General features: G+C 42.2%; 2 protein-coding genes and 1 long non-coding RNA gene across 10 annotated transcripts in view; 2 read left to right on the top strand and 1 right to left on the bottom strand.

The window, feature by feature from the left end:
- Positions 1 to 445: 445 nt before the first annotated feature.
- On the bottom strand, positions 446 to 7685 carry LOC111259251 (lipid droplet-regulating VLDL assembly factor AUP1 homolog). Of its 7 annotated transcripts, XM_022831116.2 has the most exons (8): positions 7050 to 7138; positions 6703 to 6875; positions 3372 to 3695; positions 2988 to 3135; positions 2086 to 2541; positions 1404 to 1637; positions 1175 to 1249; positions 446 to 1031 (listed from the first exon to the last, which is right to left on the bottom strand). In XM_022831116.2, the coding sequence occupies exons 3-8, from the start codon at positions 3644 to 3646 to the stop codon at positions 885 to 887; spliced, it is 1335 nt and encodes a 444-aa protein (XP_022686851.1). In that variant the 5' UTR covers positions 3647 to 3695; positions 6703 to 6875; positions 7050 to 7138; the 3' UTR covers positions 446 to 884. The 7 variants fall into 7 exon arrangements, with proteins under 7 accessions (XP_022686851.1, XP_022686846.1, XP_022686847.1 ...); XM_022831111.2 differs by lacking the exons at positions 6703 to 6875; positions 7050 to 7138 and adding an exon at positions 7329 to 7685; XM_022831112.2 differs by lacking the exons at positions 6703 to 6875; positions 7050 to 7138 and adding an exon at positions 7329 to 7685 and having other exon boundaries at positions 1410 to 1637.
- Positions 7686 to 8301: 616 nt separating this feature from the next.
- The window catches only part of LOC111259253 (docking protein 3), a 55586-nt gene continuing 45219 nt past the window's right edge, over positions 8302 to 18668 (top strand). Inside the window, exon 1 of one of the 2 annotated variants that reach the window (XM_022831128.2) lies at positions 8302 to 8388. In XM_022831128.2, coding sequence (XP_022686863.1) covers positions 8308 to 8388 — 81 coding nt within the window. In that variant the 5' untranslated portion in view covers positions 8302 to 8307. Of the gene's footprint in view, positions 8389 to 10180; positions 10404 to 18668 lie in introns of those variants that run through there. The other variant, XM_022831131.2, reaches the window with a different exon arrangement.
- LOC111259259 (uncharacterized) lies at positions 13731 to 15134 on the top strand. The gene is made up of 2 exons (XR_002679531.2): positions 13731 to 14242; positions 14699 to 15134. It is a non-coding gene; the product is annotated as an uncharacterized LOC111259259 (long non-coding RNA).

The following is an 18668-nucleotide window of genomic DNA, read 5'->3' as shown; positions in this document are numbered from 1 at the left end:
ATACATACGACTGTTAGGTACACTACCAAGTTTTGTATTTCGGCAGCTCGGCATATGCCGGTCGTGATTAAACCGAAAAATCGTTTGCGTTGAGATTCCCATACTTTTTGTAGGGTGCGATGTAGTCTAGTATTGATTCCAACAACTAAAATCAATTTTTTGATGGCATCTTTGAACTAAAGAATCATTCATGCGTTTAGATTTGAATTTATGCCGCGTTCATTCTCGAGGATAGTCGGTCTTAGCACCGACTGCGCAGATAACTAAGGTGGGATCAAATTTTCAGTGTAAGTCGACTGTCGACAGACCCAGTATCGACGTGTCATTACTGGATGAGGAATACACTCGCTTGAAAGATTTTACTCGAAAACGAAATTGAAACCTGTTTTTCTTTTTTTTTTTTTTCATAACTAAATCGAACGTGCCTAAATCATAAGACTAAGTATTCATATTTAAATAGCACACACATATATTTTTCCGTAATCCTTTTTGACAATAATGATCCGTAGTAATAATAATTACGTGTACGACTTGGGGAAAAATCTACATTTAGACCTCTTTCTTTGTTGTTGCATGTGACCCAACTGATGCGTTAACAGCGTACACCCAGATAGTCTTTACCGATTACCCCCTTGGGTTCAGGATGGTCATATTTTTAATATTTGAATAGCACTCTATCTTTTTCTGTTTATAACTAGATGTAAATTCACAAGTGGTCAAGAGTTAAGGGATGGATATTTGTATGGGCAGAGGAAAATGATCTTAGCATGTATTGGACATTATTTTTGAGGACGATGCCACTTTGGCCTCGTTTAGTTGTATCATTTTGATATTTTTTTTTTATTTTCAACTTGGCCTTTTGCTGATGTCATTGATCGCTATTATTACAATTTCAGTTTATGTTTCTGGATGTACTTAAGTCGTGCATTCTCGATCAGACGGGCCTTTCGCTCCTGGTAGGACGCAAACCGTTCCTCAGCGGTCGACCCAAAATTACTCGCAGACGTATTAAACATAACTTTCGCGTTCTCCTGAAATAATAGTCCATTAAAGCCTATATGGTGATCAAAATTACCCGAATATAGTTACATATTAGATATAATCTATCTATCATCTACTTTGATAGGGGTACAACTAACAAACTGAAATAAACAGAATGGAAGCTTTAACATACCGCATTTTTTACCAGTTCATTGACAGGTGAATCTTTCTTCGTGGACGTGCTCTGGCGTGGCTGTGGAGAAAGTACCTGTGAAAATTCATACATTACTCCCAATATAAGACGACAGAATAATTTTGATAAAAACAGACCGAAAACAGATGAAGATTCTTGACTAAGTTTGTTACTTATTTGGGAGAATCTTAAAGTGCGTAAACATAATGTAATACTCAAGTCAAATTACCCTCACTTTTTCAGGCACATAGTGGACAATTCCATCAACAAGCCGACTAATGGTGCTATCTACACTACGAGTCTCTTGAAGGTCCCGAGCGATCACTGCAAGCGGTACATCCGGGAGAACCTCTTTCACCTGCCCGGCCATACGCATCAACTCCGGATTGGCCAATGCTTGAGCTTCTTCCGCGCGTCGTTCCCGCGCAACGCGTTCAATTCTACGTCGCTTTACAATGTCCAACTATTTGAAATATAGAAAATAAGGTAAAGAATGAAAAATTGCGGTCGCTTGCGTTCTGCATTAAGTAAATGCAACTATTCTCGCCTTGCGTTTACTCATCATTTAATACTTAGCAAAGAGCAAATCAAAGAAAGGTCGACGACCGCCAAAGGCTTGCTGTCCACGATGTGGTACTAATTACTTCATATATCGAGCTGTACAATAATATTCGTAGTAATCAAGCATTACCTCGCGGCACTTCAAAAACCAGTTACCTAGCAAGCAACAACGATATCAGTGACATCAAAATGCTTTCGGGCCTCTTGCAATTAACACAGTTTATACATCGACTTATGTAATGTTCATTTAACATAAAGAAATCGTGCTGACTGAAAAACGTTTATATTTCAACGCCTTTGACGATAGTATAACTAGTTGTAAATAAGTAGAGTCTCCTGCTCATCCTTACCTTGTCCTTGTAGGTGTGCGGTGTCGTCTTGACACCCAATTGCGCGGCTAGCATCTCGGCCACGCGGGCCGCAAACTCTTCGGCTGTGTCATCTTTTCCGCGTCTAACCGCGGGCAATCTCGATACACGGAAAGTTGTCCACGGCGAAAATAGCATCCAGAGCATGTCGGATAGCCAGGTACTCTCAAGGGTACTCAGAGCAAGATCCCGGAACAATGTCCGAGTTGCCTTTATCGCGACCGCTTGCACAGGCGCGCCCAGTTCAAATGGCCACAACTGGCTAAATTTTAGTAATGCCGAACCATTTGTGATTGACACCTCAGGGAAACAAAGCAGTCCTGTGCTTTGCGTTTCCAGATGTTGCTTCAAGCTCGATACAACAGGCTGCGTTGAAGAGCCAAACTCCTTATAGATATGGCCCCAATTTAAAACGCTGGGCAGATCCCAGACAGATGGCTGTAATACAAGCAATCAAATGTTGTCGCAATGACTATTTTTTAAAAAGTCAGGTTAGATAACCCAATGCTAAACTGAATATTCGCTATGATGAGTGGGTCGGTGTTAATTCGAACCCAGGTGTGCCTCCATCGTGCTCACTGTGTCTGAATAATCGTATTTAAGCAGAAGTCTGCATACCTCTGAATCTCTACTTCAGGGTAGATGCAGTAATACAGATATATTGCCCGAAAATACTTTGTCATATTTTTTTTTATTTGTGTCGCGCGATTTTTTAATGTAACAGAGGTTTTGTTCAGCGTCTTACGTTTGTTGAATACTACGTGTATGTATTCCCTTACAAGGAACAATCTGTTTTGTCCATTGACTAGATGTTAATTTGTCTGCATTCATATCCAGTGAAAAGGGCTTATACGGTTATCATTTTGGTGGCGTTTTATACAGACCAAAACACAGGGCGTGAGAACGTCGAGTAGCCAATGATCAACGATAGAAACATGATTTGCGACGAACACTTTTACGTCAGGATCCCGATTTTTGTCTTCCTCTACCACCACCAGCCCCAGTACGGTACACATCACGCGTACCACGCAACTGGCGAAAAACGAACGCAAAAAACTACGTTAATACTCAGCAATGATGTCGCAAAACGTCAGTTGTCAGCTTAATACATTTCTGAGCGTTTTGTACATTAGTTAACCGATCGTTGACGGAACTGAATCGCAGTTTAACGGCACATTACCTATTTCGACTAATAATGATAGTAACTGCAATATACTTCTTGTTGTAGTCATATGTAATATTGATGTCAGAGCTTATTATCCACTCACCATCGAACCTTAGAAGTTTTTGGCAACATCAACGTCACAAGGAAGGCGTGTAAGCAAATGAAGAATCTTAATAGTGCAAGGATAATCCCGATCGGGAAATACAAACATAGCAATGCTACTTGACTGGAGGTTCGAGACGCGGCAAATAACGATTCGAGTGGAGGTGGCGGGGGTGCTGCCAGCTCAGATGAGCCACTCTGCGAATTCCTTGAGCTTCGTGAACTCCCTGCCTCCTGCGAGCCGCCAGAAGTCGACGGGCCCGCTGCGCTAGACATCTCGACCTCCTTTGTGAAGTACCACTTTTTGTGTAGCTTTTCCTTCAGACTGAAACGCAGCGTAAACGGGACGGCGATAAAATAAATTATAAATGAAATGGGATAATAGGGTATTGAAAGAGAAGGCGCGTATGCTTGTTTTGGAAAGAGAACTGCATGCGTGCATTATAAGTGTTACAGTTCTTTTATCGGTGAATAAACCCAAATAAAAAAATGAAATTGCTTGTTTGAGCCGTTTATTTCAACTGGGCCTTATAATGCATATTGCAAAGCATTTTAGAGGCAATCTTCTAAAGTGTATTTCTTAAAGCAAATCGGAGACATAATCAGAAGTGAGTTTAACTGGATTTTTGAATCATCACAGCACAGGGGTAGAAGTAATAATGATAATCACTCGATTGGCAAACCCCTCAGCCCCAGACCGCACAGGTGAAATATATTGTTATAATAATTAAGTATAAAATAATTCGAAGATGTATGGTTCCAGAAATTACATAGATTTTCTACCTTCAATTAAAATACACACGAAGCGTGGTATATATACGATACATCAGAATGATAATGACTATACGAGGAAAATTCACCAACAATATGCCATCAATATGCAACTACAGATTTATGTCAAGCGTAAAGCGTACTCTAAACGGGGCCAATGTGCATCAGTCTCTTTGCTCTCTGTAGCGCTCACAATGGCATTCAGAATGAACTATGGCCAGCGCCCAACTTGACTGCTAACACTGAGAAAATTATTTATAATTTTTGCTGCAACAACAAAGGCTAATCTTTGCAAAGAAGCATACGGTTAAATGTGTTCTACTATATGTTGTATACTACGTCCTAAACGGTATATATGCATTATACGCGAGGCCATACAAGCACATAGAAACAAAGCGAAATAAATATAATTGATTTCATCAATGCCATTTCCATAAAATCCAATGATTTATAATCAATATTAGAATGCTGTAAAAACATGTATTCAGAAAAAATAGACTTTCTGCCTGTTTTGTTTTTTAACAGGACTTGAAGCAGAATACTACGATATTCCTATACGTCTAAGGCAGTTTGACCTAACATTTCAAGCAATAATCTTTTGTTCGTGCGCGATAAAAAATTTCCTATTGTATACCATAAGGTTACCAGCTTCCATATTAAGATACTGATGTAGTCATGGTGTGGTCTTATGACAATGAAGGCCTTGACATTACTGTCTCTGACAAGATGGTGACTAGACTTTCTGTGGCTTGTGAGTGTATGTAATTGTTGTATAGCGCATAAATGCATCCGCCAATAGCAGCGAAGTACTTCTGAACACACTCGTGACTTTGTCGAAATATAAGAACCAGCAGTACTCTCTATGCACGTATGAAAATCAGGATGGTGTAACATTGTCTATTAATTGTTCTCCTGATGTTGTCCCAGAACTCGACAGATTTCGGTAAACGACCCCAAAAAGCTAGCACAAACGTTCAAAAGAGGGTTTTTTTGATAACTTAGAATACTGGAATATTCTTCCATAAGACCTCATTTGTGGCGTCAAAATGCGAACAGAACAGGGATCTATTTTGTCGCACGCTGAATTAGGGCTCATTGCTGCAAAGTTTTTTGTAAACCAACTGTCATAGATACAACAACAAAGTAAAACGAAGTAAACGCTAAGATTGTATACTTCCTGTTTGTTGGTGTAGCAAACCAATTTAAACGTGTAGTATTTTCTCGATAGCGTTTCTTATTGTGTTACCCTATTTTCTGTGCATGGCTATTCTAGTCAACCAAAGTGACGGTTCCCACAAGCTTATGCAGTTACGAAGGAAACGTGCTCAGATTCTTAACAAATGAGTATACAACGGGGATGTGATTACATTTTTTTAAAACTAAAGTGCGTCGTTTATTTCAGTTAAAGTCACGTATTTCGTCAATTTACGCGCTAGTACGACATACTACTTATCAGTTGATTCTTATCCTCGCGGCGCTTTTCGTAGTCATCAATTAGCTAGCTTAATTTTTGTACCTCTACGTAAAAAGTTGCCTGGGCTTTTAGGCGAAATTTGTGTCACTACCGATGCTACAAACCCAATAGACCGGAATTTGGACTAGCCACGATATAGGAGTCCAGATTTACATTAAGTAACATTTTCTTCCACAATTTGTTCTGGTTGCACGATTATCATCGTTTCACCCACTACTGCATGAAGGAGTCATTAGAAAATGTATACTGGTCTACTTCTATGTCTCACCAGGACGGCACTATTATCACCACGGTTGTCCTGACATGTCAGCTAAGTATTCTTCTCGTCCCTAGTTGATCCAATGGCTCACAGAGCTACAATCATGCATTGTCTTGCTGTAACCTAACATTCGTCAACCGTATAGGAGCGGGCAGCCTTTGACTGTTGCAGGGCAGATATTAACAGATATTTGTTGCTGCTAGCTAGAATTACTCAACGTGCCTACTGAATTCAATTCAGATTAGTTCAGCTGTTTTGTTGTCTATGTTGAGCTGCTGTTGCTGTGCCATCGTTAATAGCAGTCCCAGGAACCGCGTTTGGTCAGCTTTTGCTTGGTTTGCTGCCTGTTCGAAGGTTACGCTGCTATCGTCAGTGGGTCAATGCGGTAGACACAGACGCCCCGACAGACACTGTTACTCAATACGATCGTGTAGGATCAGAGAGCTGTGCCGGATTGCATCGACGTTGTCGCGTTTATTATTACCTCCATTGTCGGCAAAGTAACTCAGCGATCATAACACTCCATAATAAATAGTAGTCGAATAACACAGTTTTCATTGGTAGCAGATATCAAAGAGAGAGTAACACCACAACTAAACAAAGCTCAGCTGTCCTGCGACGATTGCTGCTTCTCACAAGTTGGAAACCCAGCGGAAGAAAGAAAAACTACAGGTACGAATCATATAACAACAACTTATCAACAGTTTACGAGGTGCTATGTTAAAAAATTCAGCTAACATATACTCGCTTCTTTTATAGACATCATCGAGGCAATAGCGTAACCTCACTCCCTCCTGAAGGTTGACGATAACAACTGCTATAACTCACCTTTTAATCGAGCTCTAGCACAAACACGCACACATAAGGAAACAGCAATTTGGAAGAAAATGGTTTTCGATTACATTCGTTCACTCACGGTGAACGCTGGCCACTAGCACGGCGTTTCGCGCCCTTACAGTCTCTACGCACACTCGTTGTTCTGGACGAGATTATCGCAGTGCCTGTGTAATTAATCGCCGATAATATGCCGTGTTATACTAGTTTTTTATGCGTTTCAGAAAACTGCACAATTTTCTTCCCTCGCATCTCACATATATAGATTCAATGAAGTTGCATCAACCCGCCTGCTGCTACTGTTTTTACTACTTCGTCTATCTCCTCTCAATAATACCCACCAGCAACACAATATTCACTGTGAACAATGATACGATGGAGTTGTGGCACAATTTCGAATGTTGGCCTGCGCTGTTTTTTTTTTAAATACGGCGCCAGATCACTAGACGCAGCAGATCGACACAAACAGTGAATGGTGAAGCGATTCTAAGGACGGTAACGTGATACTCGCATTTGGCATCTTAATCAGCGCCCCTGCAATTGTAGTGGAGGTTGTTCTTGCACAGCATGGAGCATTCTGTGAAGTGACACTGAACATGTAATTAATTGCGGTTACAAACCTATTGACAATTGCATTGTTCGCAAACGTTGCATTGGCGGTTTCGAGGTAATGTCGACGTTCACACGATGGTAAGAGTCCGGCCACACTTCGAAAGCAAACCGCGCGCAACTCAATGGGTGAAAAATAGGAAGTCCATTTTGATTGGCTGCGAGCCCGATGTCCGCGTGGATGGATGGGAGACGACGGCCAGCTGGTTACCTGTTCTGTGAGGCAACAAAGTTTCGCATCTTTATTGCTGGCTGTTCTTGTTGGCTGGGTCGTAGCGTACGGAGCGGCGCACGATCGTCGCGATACTCCTGGTTTCCTCCTCTCAAAATGACAATTGGTGGCGAGTGGTTGGAGCATGGATGAAACGCGCACCGAAAGCGCTCTACTAGTACCGGCTTAGCCTTGGGTCGAGACGGAGCATCGTGGAAATTCGTCGTGAGACGACGTCGCGCGGTGTTGCTGCTGATGTCGCTATTACTGTGCGGTAGTCAAACATTTCGTTGGAATAGTGTCATCCAGTTGGCAGCTTTTGTGTGCTTGATAAGACCTCTGAGAAGTGGTAGCGACATCAGAGAATAATCGTCTCACTTAGTACGGCACTAGAGAAAGAAAACGCAATAATAGTTACAACTGAAGTTGCTTGGAGAATCCAATAAGAGCCGGTGGCTTCTGTCGACTCGAGAAGTTTTATTCTTTTGCTTAAATGATTATAGTGGAATTACAGAACACATGCATAGTGAATTTACTTTCATTATCGAACGCCAGTCGGATACTGTTAGGAAGTGTAGTTAATTTAGTGATACTGGAAAAACATCAAGACTAGCACACAACGAATAGCCCAAACAGGCGCTGTACGCGCCCATATTGGATAGCATTGCGCCTAGACGCACAACGAACCTCATCGAAGGACTGCTTATAGATAAGAACAGCAACATTTGGAGAAGCGCTAAAGTAACTCCAATTTGGGATAAATAAAAACGCTTGAAGGGATGCGCGAAGTGGACAAAGAAAACGGGGAGCGACCCGTACGTAAAGGCTACCTCCTCGTGCCGGCGTGGGCTCTGGTGCGGGTAAGTGTAATCCGTTTAGCGCATTTTAAATCGTAAAGTTGGCAACAGGATGTCATGGCGCGCGCATCCATGATGACTGCATATGAAGCTTGCTCTTCCAATTATATAGTTTGAATACTAAGCAAAAACTGCTGTTCTATTAATAGAGGAGTTTTCAAATTCAGCATAAAGTTTTAGTGAGTCCTTCATTGAGTGTTATGAAAGACCAGATGGGAACAGTTATTATTCATCTGTCAATATTTTTTCTTGAATTGGACGAATACGTCATCGGGATTAGTAGTTCTAGAGAGATGTCGCGCATTTTAAAAAAAAAAAGCAGTGAAAAACGGTAAGGACTTATTGCAGCTCAGACAATCTGGGACGTTGACGTCAAATCATCTCGATGTGCGTGTAGTGAGTGAATTGAGCTCAGTACTAGCACGTTTACTTTTGATAATCTGAATTTTGATAATTCATGCATAAAATACTGCTTCAGAACTTTTTCACGTTGTTTATGTTGCCAGCGGGGCTTCAGCCGGTTTCTACTTATCGCATTCGACCCATGGTAATCGCAAATTGATGTTGGCTGACTGCATTTTCCTTATTGACGATTGTTGCAAGTGCAAATTCTGGAAATACTATATATTTACTACTACTAAATATGTGTGAGCAACAAATACGCTAAATACGCATTAGATATTCCGAATGATCAAAATTAGTTGATCCAGATCAACCGGAAGGAGAAAAGAAATTAAGTGGAAAATTCGCTGATGTGTCGTTTTTAACAAAGAGCTACCTTATTTAGTGGGTAGCGAAAGCGAATTAAATCGTATATACCAATGGTAGTATCAGAAATTATTGATCTGCTGACTCATTTCTTCTGGAATTGTATATTTGGTGTAAAATAGCTATAGATAGGTAAATTTGATACAGATTAGCCCGATAAGGCCGAACACCCTTTGTGACTGTGCAGCTGACAATTAAGTTGTACTTGCTTGCTGAACGAAAAAAGATAGTAGCCTTCCGGCTTGAATATCAAAAGGTAGTTTGGTAGTGTAAAGATCGCTCTGTATTTTTATTTACTACTAACGCATTATTGTCAGCTTTGTCAAGGGGGGACTCTATATTGCATAGAGCTTCCACAGAAGGTGATATTATCGACATATGTTAAACGGGTCTTGAATATTTTAATGGACCTAAACATTTTGTATCTCTCGTTATCTAATAATACACAACACGCCAGTTGAGCGTCAATTGTTTTCACCTCTATATAGGCTATGTTCCACATTACAAGTGTTTCAATTAAGAGGTAAATACACTGCGCCTGTCGAATCCGTCTCTCAGGGGTCCTAAAATAAAGACTTTTGTTCAGGCAACTTAGTTTGTTTCAACTTAATGCTTAACATTTTTGGCCATGTTAATCCAACGGTGAGCACTTGAGCTCTATGCCAGTTCTCTCCAGAGAAAGGTAGGGCAGCCAAGAAGAGGCAAAGAAGAGAGTGGCCCTAATAACTAGGGAACAGGTGGACATAATTCCAAATAAGCGTGACTCGAATTCTTCAAACCCGAATTGGGCAATCGTCAGCTTTAAACTAGCTGTGCCACTTGCGCTATGTACCAAGACTTTATCAGATTAGAGCGGAGAACGATTAAAGGAAACGGCGGTAGCGAGCGGTGACGTCCAGCACATGTAGATCAAACACAATGTTTTCATAGTCGCGACGCTATGGGATGTTTTTGCCGAGCGTGATGATCGTATGTACAGACCGCGATGCCGCTCACGAAGATGACAACAACAGCGATGGGAATATTCCGCTGGCGGCAGGAAATGCGTCAGCGAGCTGGGCCGACCACGACCGCAGCGTCTGATAGTGGCGCCTCCAGCGGTGAAAAACAGAATATGCACGAACGAGGAGTTTCGAGACAGTTTTAATTTTGATTCCTTTTCCAGTGGTCCATAAAAGACGCAAACGTATATATATCCATATATACATATATGGATGGCAGGGCGTTTAAAAGAAGTTAAGAGAAGGAAGGTGAGTGAAATGTGAAAGAATTGAATTTATGGAAGAGCAGCACTTCGAAGAAGTTTAACTTGGTGATCCGGCCGATCAGTGTTAATGTGCTCAAGTCGAGACACGTCGTACAGTACAAGCAGGCCAGTGAAAAATTACTGAGTCACGGAGAAGCGGGGCGCTGCGAGTTCTTAATCGCTTTTTGTATCTGAATGTGTCGTATGTAGACCGGTTGAATGTTCTACGTATATTGTATATTTATACACCGATTGGCTGGCTGTTGCTAGCGGTTCATATATAATTACAGTGCATTTGAAAGTTGCGGTTGCAAACGATAACATTAAGGCTATGCCAGCTTCGATTTAGACTATTCACACCCGGTTCCGTGTTCGTCCGTGTAAGCTGCTCGGTCCATGCATCACGGTTGATTAATTGTATAGAACTACTATAACTATTAATGCAGAAAAACATCTCTCCTAGTCTATGACAAAATTAATGATGTTCCTTAGTGCAATGGTTTCCTGCCAGAGATGTTCTTATGCCATATCGAAGCCGGCACCGCACAAATGTCAATATCATCATAAACGTCTTTTATGCCATTGAATACTGTGGGCGTAGGGTCACGTGTTAATGTTATGCGTTAACACCCTCAAGCTGAGCACAGACTGCTATGAACCGTTACATTATAGGTAAGAGGCATACCAAACTTGATCGTGTAATTAACCTATTGAAATAATCGCTCATGGCGCAGCGTAATTCAATAATCCCGGTTTTTTGGTTACACCATAATCTTCTACTACATAATGCGCGACAATTAGGTAACGACCCACAACAACAATCGACAACGAACACGAGTGTCTCAATTTGACTGGGGTACATTTTCATGGTTAGTCATAGCAGCAATGACAACTTCATCTACGGATACTATCAGACATAATTTGAAATTGGCTGACTCGCTAATTGTTCACTCAGGTTGGCTCTGTTTTCAGATGGCCTAGAGCAATATTTGCATCATACATTGGGTGGGTATTGTGCTAAGTGACACATCTAAGCTGACATGCTGAGGCCGAAAAAAGGGCATCTAATATAGTATTTACTCGTCCATGGACTTGTGTCATGGCATTGGCACAGGGCTATTTCATCTCAGTGGTTCGTATCAACCCAAGGTCATCTGCTCATCAGCAGAAGTCGTCCTTCCGTTGCTCATAACGCATTGTCCTACTGAGTCAGATGTGACTTCGCCGATTTCAAGCCAAGGCAGTGGTAGCAAGAATGGGCGTATTTCAACTTATGGCCACGCTGCAATATTCCATAGCATGTATGAAACGCTGCTGTTTTTGCGGTTGACGATAGCTCTATGCGATCGAGCGAATAATCATTGGTGGCCCTCAATAGTAATGGCCACTGCGGGTATTCGCCATTTCTATGGCTTTACGGCTGCCTAGTCATGCTGGCTCTGCTGTGACGACTAGTCTTGATAGCGGTATTATTTGGACTAATTACTTTCAGGTACCAAACAGGCTACATCTTTTCTGTGCTTATGTTGGCTACCAACATATACTAATATCTCTATATTAACTACAAATATCGGCATTGTATGTACCACACATTGGGGAAGCTTCGTTGCACAGGCGAGCCTTTCGACGGTCATCGGTATCATCCTATGCATCTAGAACGGCAAACGGCGGAACTTTGGGTGACGTAAAACGTTCACCTAACCAAACTGTAATGAACAGCTGTGTGAATACTCCAATAAATTGTCATCTACACCTAGTTCTACTTTCCACTACCTGTCTATCCAATGTAAGGATATTTCCGCATTTTTCTATTCGGTTATATAGGAAATGCCGGTTAGACAATTTCGCATAATCACATAGAGCTGTTCCCATATATAAGCGCGCAAGATCGCGTACGGACATAGAAGTCGCCCTAGTGAAAATAGGCCCTGAAGTTTCAAATTTGTCTTGAAAGTTTAATTGTCTTAAACGAGATTAGTTTCGTCAATGTAAGACTACAATTGAGCATTAATACTTATATGGTGTATAACTGAAGATATGAAATCAGACTAAAATGTATATTGTTAATACAGCGGACATTTCACTCACTAGGATTTTGCCTGTGACGCTATTTACGCTAGATATGCATGAGGTATCCGACTATTAGACGGCTCATCGTAAACAAATACATTGCAACTACTTCGTTCTTCTTGGAACTCAACCATATGGTTTTTCAAGCATTGTTCTGTTGTTGTTGGGGCGCGTTCCCACCAGATTTTCTTCCTGCCGAAGATGGATCCCTACCGATTTCATTGAGAGGCCCCCGAAACAACTTATCTCAAAACTACATCTGAAAGTTGATAGAAGCCAAGCTGAGCGTGGCCGGACTGCAGTTATTACAGACACTGCACATAAATTTCGTGTACCATATAATAATGATCATCTCTATCATCGTCATAAATTTCCCGGCAGCCTCCAAAGTGGATGGTTCTACAAAATAACCCGCTTTCACATTCAGTAAAAACATCATTGTGAGTTCTTGCTCGTTTTTAAAGGTACGAACAATGTACATGAGTCGAGGAACATTTTAACGCGTATGCCGACGCACCATTGAAGGCTATTGCTTTTTGAACACAAAAAAATACGTAATAAATAAAAAAAGGCGCGCGTCCCATTATGTCCACATTTTCCATTGTCATTGAACGTATAACTCCGCGTGTCAGTCGCGTGCGGGTCTGAAGACACAGCAATCCTCCGTTCTCCTGTCAAAAGAAAGCCCTACGTTCATTCAAGCGGCCGCAGCTAACGACTCTCGATGTGTCGCAATAACCATACCAGTCTTCGCGGCCAGCCACGGCGAAGCGGTTATTCAGAGTCTGATGACCTGTGCACGCGTCGGCGCATGTCCATGTGTCTGCGTGTACATGTATACACATACATATATCTACGATATATACACGTACAGCAAAATGCAACTGCAAAGCGTTGGTGAAGCCTGTTATACGTCACCACCAATTTTGGATACACGGCATGGTTCGCCAGATCGCCGTTTATTATTATACTAAGCGTACATACGAACAAACATTGAACTAATAGACGTAAGCTAATCTTGGTGTGTCGATTCTATTATATATGCGGAAGACCACTGGTGCAGCTGAAGCTAACATCGTCCACTGCACTGCCTGGAGCGGCAACAGCAGTGGCTCAATTGTGCGCCCCCGTACGCCGTCGCCGTAGTTGATACTGCACGTCGTTTAATAACGACAATCTGAACACAAGAGTTCGACCTTTAGCATCTTGTGGTAGGGGTCGCTCCACCTGTTTGGCTGTTCAATCCACCGGATATGTACGTCGGTCCTACGCTAGTGTTCTTATTATACACAGAAATATCTGAGGTGTTTTACTCGGGCTTTTTTACTGCTGCTGTTCCAAAGACTATGGCACGCGTCGCTGCTGCTGCTAATCTCTCTCTCTCTCTATATATATATTATGTACAGGGGATATATAGTGATGTTTGTATCTAGCGCTTTGGGCTTAATAATATCAGTTCGGTGCTGCCAGCTTCGACGTGTATGCTGTGACAAATCAGTGCTTACGATCGTACGACTGGATGGTGCGCTATTATAGTCAGAGTGTATGTTGGTGTCGACGCGTCAAATAGCAAGGCCCTGCCACACTTCTAGAGAAGAAGCACGAAACACGTCATAGCCAAAACAATAATGAGATAAGTGACTCGGATGCGACCAGCAAAAAACGCCAGGTTCTGCATACATAACCAAAATGACGCGTAGTGCAAACATGGCTAAATCGATCGTATACGTCTGAACGGACCAGTGAATTTTCACTGTGTGCTGATTGGTGATTGTGAGAATACAGCTTTTTTTCCATCCTTATGTTGTTCTGTCACTTGTGATTCCGAATCATCTCCCGCTAATACATCATGATCATTTCCTTTCCTTTTCCCCCTTTCCTTATAGTTTTGCTTTTATTTTTCCATTGACCTCATATGTGTGTGTTTTTGTCTGTATTTTTTCCAGTTCGGTTAGTATTTCGTATAGTAGATTTTATCCTTTTTTGCGTCTGGCCAGTTGTTCGAAGCGACCTCACATCTGATCTTCACCTTTGTCCTTTTCATCTACACGCTCGTGTTGATGGGATTGTTGCTCGTGACTTTGCTCATCAGGTCCTGACTTGTCCCGTTTCGAGTTTGGATTTAGCGGTATCCCACTTCAGGCAGTCTGACGCTCCCAATCGGGTCTCTCCTCTAAATCTGAAGCATATTTGTGAAGTACTATTTTCTTTGTCGTTTTTTTTTTTTAGAAACGATAGATCCGAGCACAACAGGGATACGCCATGTGAGAAAGGTTGTGGGAAGTGGCGGTGAGTGGAACGACGAGAATCCTGAATAACGGCTCGATGAGGTTTCGTCTATGCGTTCGCGGAAGAATGACAGAATTTCGTGCGTTTCTGTGCCTGGCTAAAGTTTGTAGAAAATGACGACAAAGAAAGGGCAAAGAAGCGTCGGCGAGAAAGAAGTCTCGAAACTGAGGAATTAATCCTTTTGCTGATACATGCATGTTTCCGGTGGAAGTCGGTTTTAGTAACATGTTTTTCTGTTTGACGCAAAACTGTACAGTTGTATCGCTCCTAACAATATCTGTATAAACAAAAATCACCAAAGAATAAACAATGTATTTCATCTTTGTCTCTCTACTCGAAACCAAGCATCAATAAATGGCCATTATTAGCGGTCACATATTAATGTTTTTCGTATATAAAGAAATGCGGTACGTATAGAAGATACCTGATACTTAGCAATACGAAATGCTTATTGTAAACAATCTTATCACATTTTCAAGTGATCAAAGAGTATATGCCATATGGCTTCTAGCGGGCAGAAGACTGTTTCGAAAGCGTCTTCCGCCTTCATGTAATTTGGCCGTATCCGAGAAATGCTGAAAGAGAAGATAAGAGTTTGGCGTTTCTTTGTTCTTCATCACGTATCTGGGCTTTCCAAATAGAAAACACTAATAGCTGTAGTATGTCAGAGCAGCCTAGAGGCTTTGAGAATGGTCCAAGGCGGCTAGGCAATGGCAGGTCTGTGCACACATTCAGTCACACACAGAGTGTCTACGTTAATGTCCAATCCAATACTATCTCCCAGTTTTCTATCTATCTTTTGGTATCTAGCACTGCTTCCCTGTGAGCTTGACTCATAATACTGACACTATCTCTTTCGGTATAGCTTAGCTTATTCTCTTCGCTGTTCAGCGCACCATTGCGACCTGTACTGTTGCTGCCAGTATCCAGGTGCCTAGATCAACGCACCTGCTCTATTCTTGATGCCAGTGATTATAGCGATTTGACGACAACAAACGAAACCGCCATCGCGCATAACAACAGGCACCTGTTACCTTCCCTGCTCATTTACTTCACGGCATCGGTTCTGGTTTACGGCAAGCGAGAATGAACGTTGCAGTTCTTCGTCCATCGTCTACTTTCGTCTTCATATTAGCTGCCAGCGCCATACCGACGTCGTATACACTAGCGACTAAAACGAACATTATCTTCAATGGTGGACACTGTGACAACGAGAACCAAAAACATTCATCGTAGTCGCAATCTTAGTTCTTCGGTCGTTGAAAGTAGCCACAGGGTAAAATAACTGGCTGGTGTTTGTTCGTGTCTTTTATTTTCGCATGGCTAATTTTGTGATTTTTAATCTAACAAATGCCTAAGATCTACGAACTCCTAGCGGTTTCAACACGTCGCTCAGTTGTCTTAACTTAGACTTGTCTGAACGAAACATAACGTACATTCGTATGAGAGTGGATCTGTATAACGCATATTGTTGTCACAATCGTCGGGAAGCTATTCACAGGGGGCTGTAGGCGATTAAGCCTGTACGCTATTTCTGTTTACTCCAAATAGAGAATTGCCATTGAGCGAATGACGTAGATCCAGAAGTGGACGCAATTCAGCATATTTGTTCGTGTCTTACCCGCTATCACGACTTGAAGAGATTACCGGTCTGCTTCATTTACAGGAACTTTTAGATTATGACGCTAATTATGATGATGATCAGGGCTATAAATTTATGTCTGACAGGCTGACTTCGTATACTGTTATATACATATGTGTATGTGTATCGTTTAAGTCGGTATAATAGAAAAAAATACCCGTAAATGTTGTATTCTGCCATAGGATAATAGCTACGAATAGTATATCCAAATAATAGATTTATGTACCGCTTTTAGTATAAATTCTACATGATTCGTTAATTGTATCGCAGAAATTACATTGAATACCGTGTCACCGCTGCTTTGTTCTGCTCTATGCTCGTAGAGCTACAACCGATAATCGTTCAACCGTTGCTCGCCTCTTCGTTTTCGTCTGAACATTGTTTTGTTTATAATTAGGCTGATTTCACAGACAGTAGCGACTTTTTTGCGTGACAATTGTAATTGTCTCCCTTCGTTATAATGCCATTATGAGGCAGATGTAGTAGCGCCGTGGGGCCCTGAACCGTGCAACCGGCCCTGGGAACGCGACCTCCAACACGGAGTAATCCCGGTGGCCTTGCAGTTGTATTTGTAAGTTTTTAGCGTCATCAGCAGCGGCAGTCGTCATAGTAGCAGACATAGCAGCTGTAAGAGCAGTAAGATGACGATAGCTGATATTCATCCGAAACTCTACTTTTCGTAGATAGGCTCTGCAAGGACGAGATGAACAACAATGTAGTAACGTGTGCGATATGTGTGTGTGTATAGCTTGCGTTGAAAACATATGGAAACGACAATACGAGCAGATTTGCAGTATAAGCTTGTTGTTTTTGCAGGTGACATTATTATACATGGTAGTCACGATGGGGGCGCAAGCCAAGTATGATAAGGCACTAACCAGCAAGCCCGGGCGTATCGCACTTTGTTAACAGAACAGATCAATCAGATTGATGACGATGGGTTTTGTCTGACCCACCTAATAGATATGCATTTATAATGTACACAGTTACGCTAAGAACTTAATCCTCTGATTACACGATCCTTCCGACGTGATCCCACCAAAGTTAGTAACGAAGTTAGTTAAGTGTGTAGAGTCCGATTACAGTGCGCAGAAGACAAGGATAGGTAAAAAAAAAAACACTGGACGAAACAGGTGCCCACTTCTATCTCCAAAAAATAACACGTGGCTATGATTTATTCCGATAGTTTGTCCTTCCTCGCCTCTGTAGCCGTAGTGTTAGCTTTACCTAATTCGCCTTAAAGAAAATAGCCGTTGAACAGTACGCTACAGTCATAGGTTCTTCTAATCAATGTTATCTGCTGTCCATCGTTAATAGCGACGTTTCGGAACTTTGTGTGTTCTTGTGTTGCGACTGTGCCCGTATTCGCCGGTACCATCCGAGCTGTCGTGTGATTCGACTGCAGCCGTTCTCCTATTGAGATCCTACATCTGCTGCTTTCTATCTACGGCAAAGTGGAAAAATAATCACATCGCATTAAGAGATGAACAACGAACTGCCTACGGCTTGTGGTTACCAAATTAAGCCGCAATTTACCGAGCACGCACGCATACACAAAGGTCTGTTGCTGGTAGCCCGTGGGCAACATCGTCGTCTTTGTTGTCTAACTAGTACCTCAGTCCTGCTTGAAAAGGAAGCATGACGATCCTGCGAGTAGTCCAGGATAGCTGCACCTCGCCAGTAAGAACATTATCGATGAGAGTATCGCATCAATTGTTCAGTGGAAACCGCTACCTTCAGTAGTGATTGCCGGCATGTTGCCCGCGGTCTGATTTGCCGCTGCTGGGCTCCTTCATGATGTGTATCGTCTATGTGAGAGCAAGTTTCAGAGCTGATGGCAATTTTGTCGCTTGTCTGTTTGTCTGTCTAACGAACGGACGAAACAACGACCCGATGATGATTAAGGCGATGGCGAATTGCGTCACACTTGGGGACTGCTCGTACTGCTTGTTTACGAGACTGAGCGATCGCCGTGGCGGCGGCGGCGGTGCAACTGCGCTTGCAGTGGAAATACTTTTGGTACTGCGTAGCGCACTAAAACGTGAAAAGCAACGGGCCCCGACGACGACGGACAGGTAAGCGGCCCGACGGACAATCAGGCCGAGTTGCTTCGCCGAGGTCTTCCCTTACACGCGGTCAGAATGGACATATGTTATAATAGCATACAGTCCACTCAGCAGTGCTGACACTAGTTTCCAACTGCGAACAGCTATAACGAGTGGCGCTATTATCGTTGCGGTCGCCGGTTTTCTATGAAAGCTGGATACT

The sequence above is a fragment of the Varroa jacobsoni genome, unplaced genomic scaffold, assembly GCF_002532875.2.
Source record: "Varroa jacobsoni isolate VJ856 unplaced genomic scaffold, vjacob_1.0 scaffold_312, whole genome shotgun sequence".
Classification (NCBI taxonomy): Eukaryota; Metazoa; Arthropoda; class Arachnida; order Mesostigmata; family Varroidae; genus Varroa; species Varroa jacobsoni.
Note: the sequence above shows the minus strand (reverse complement) of the source record. Positions and strands in the feature narration are given on the sequence as shown.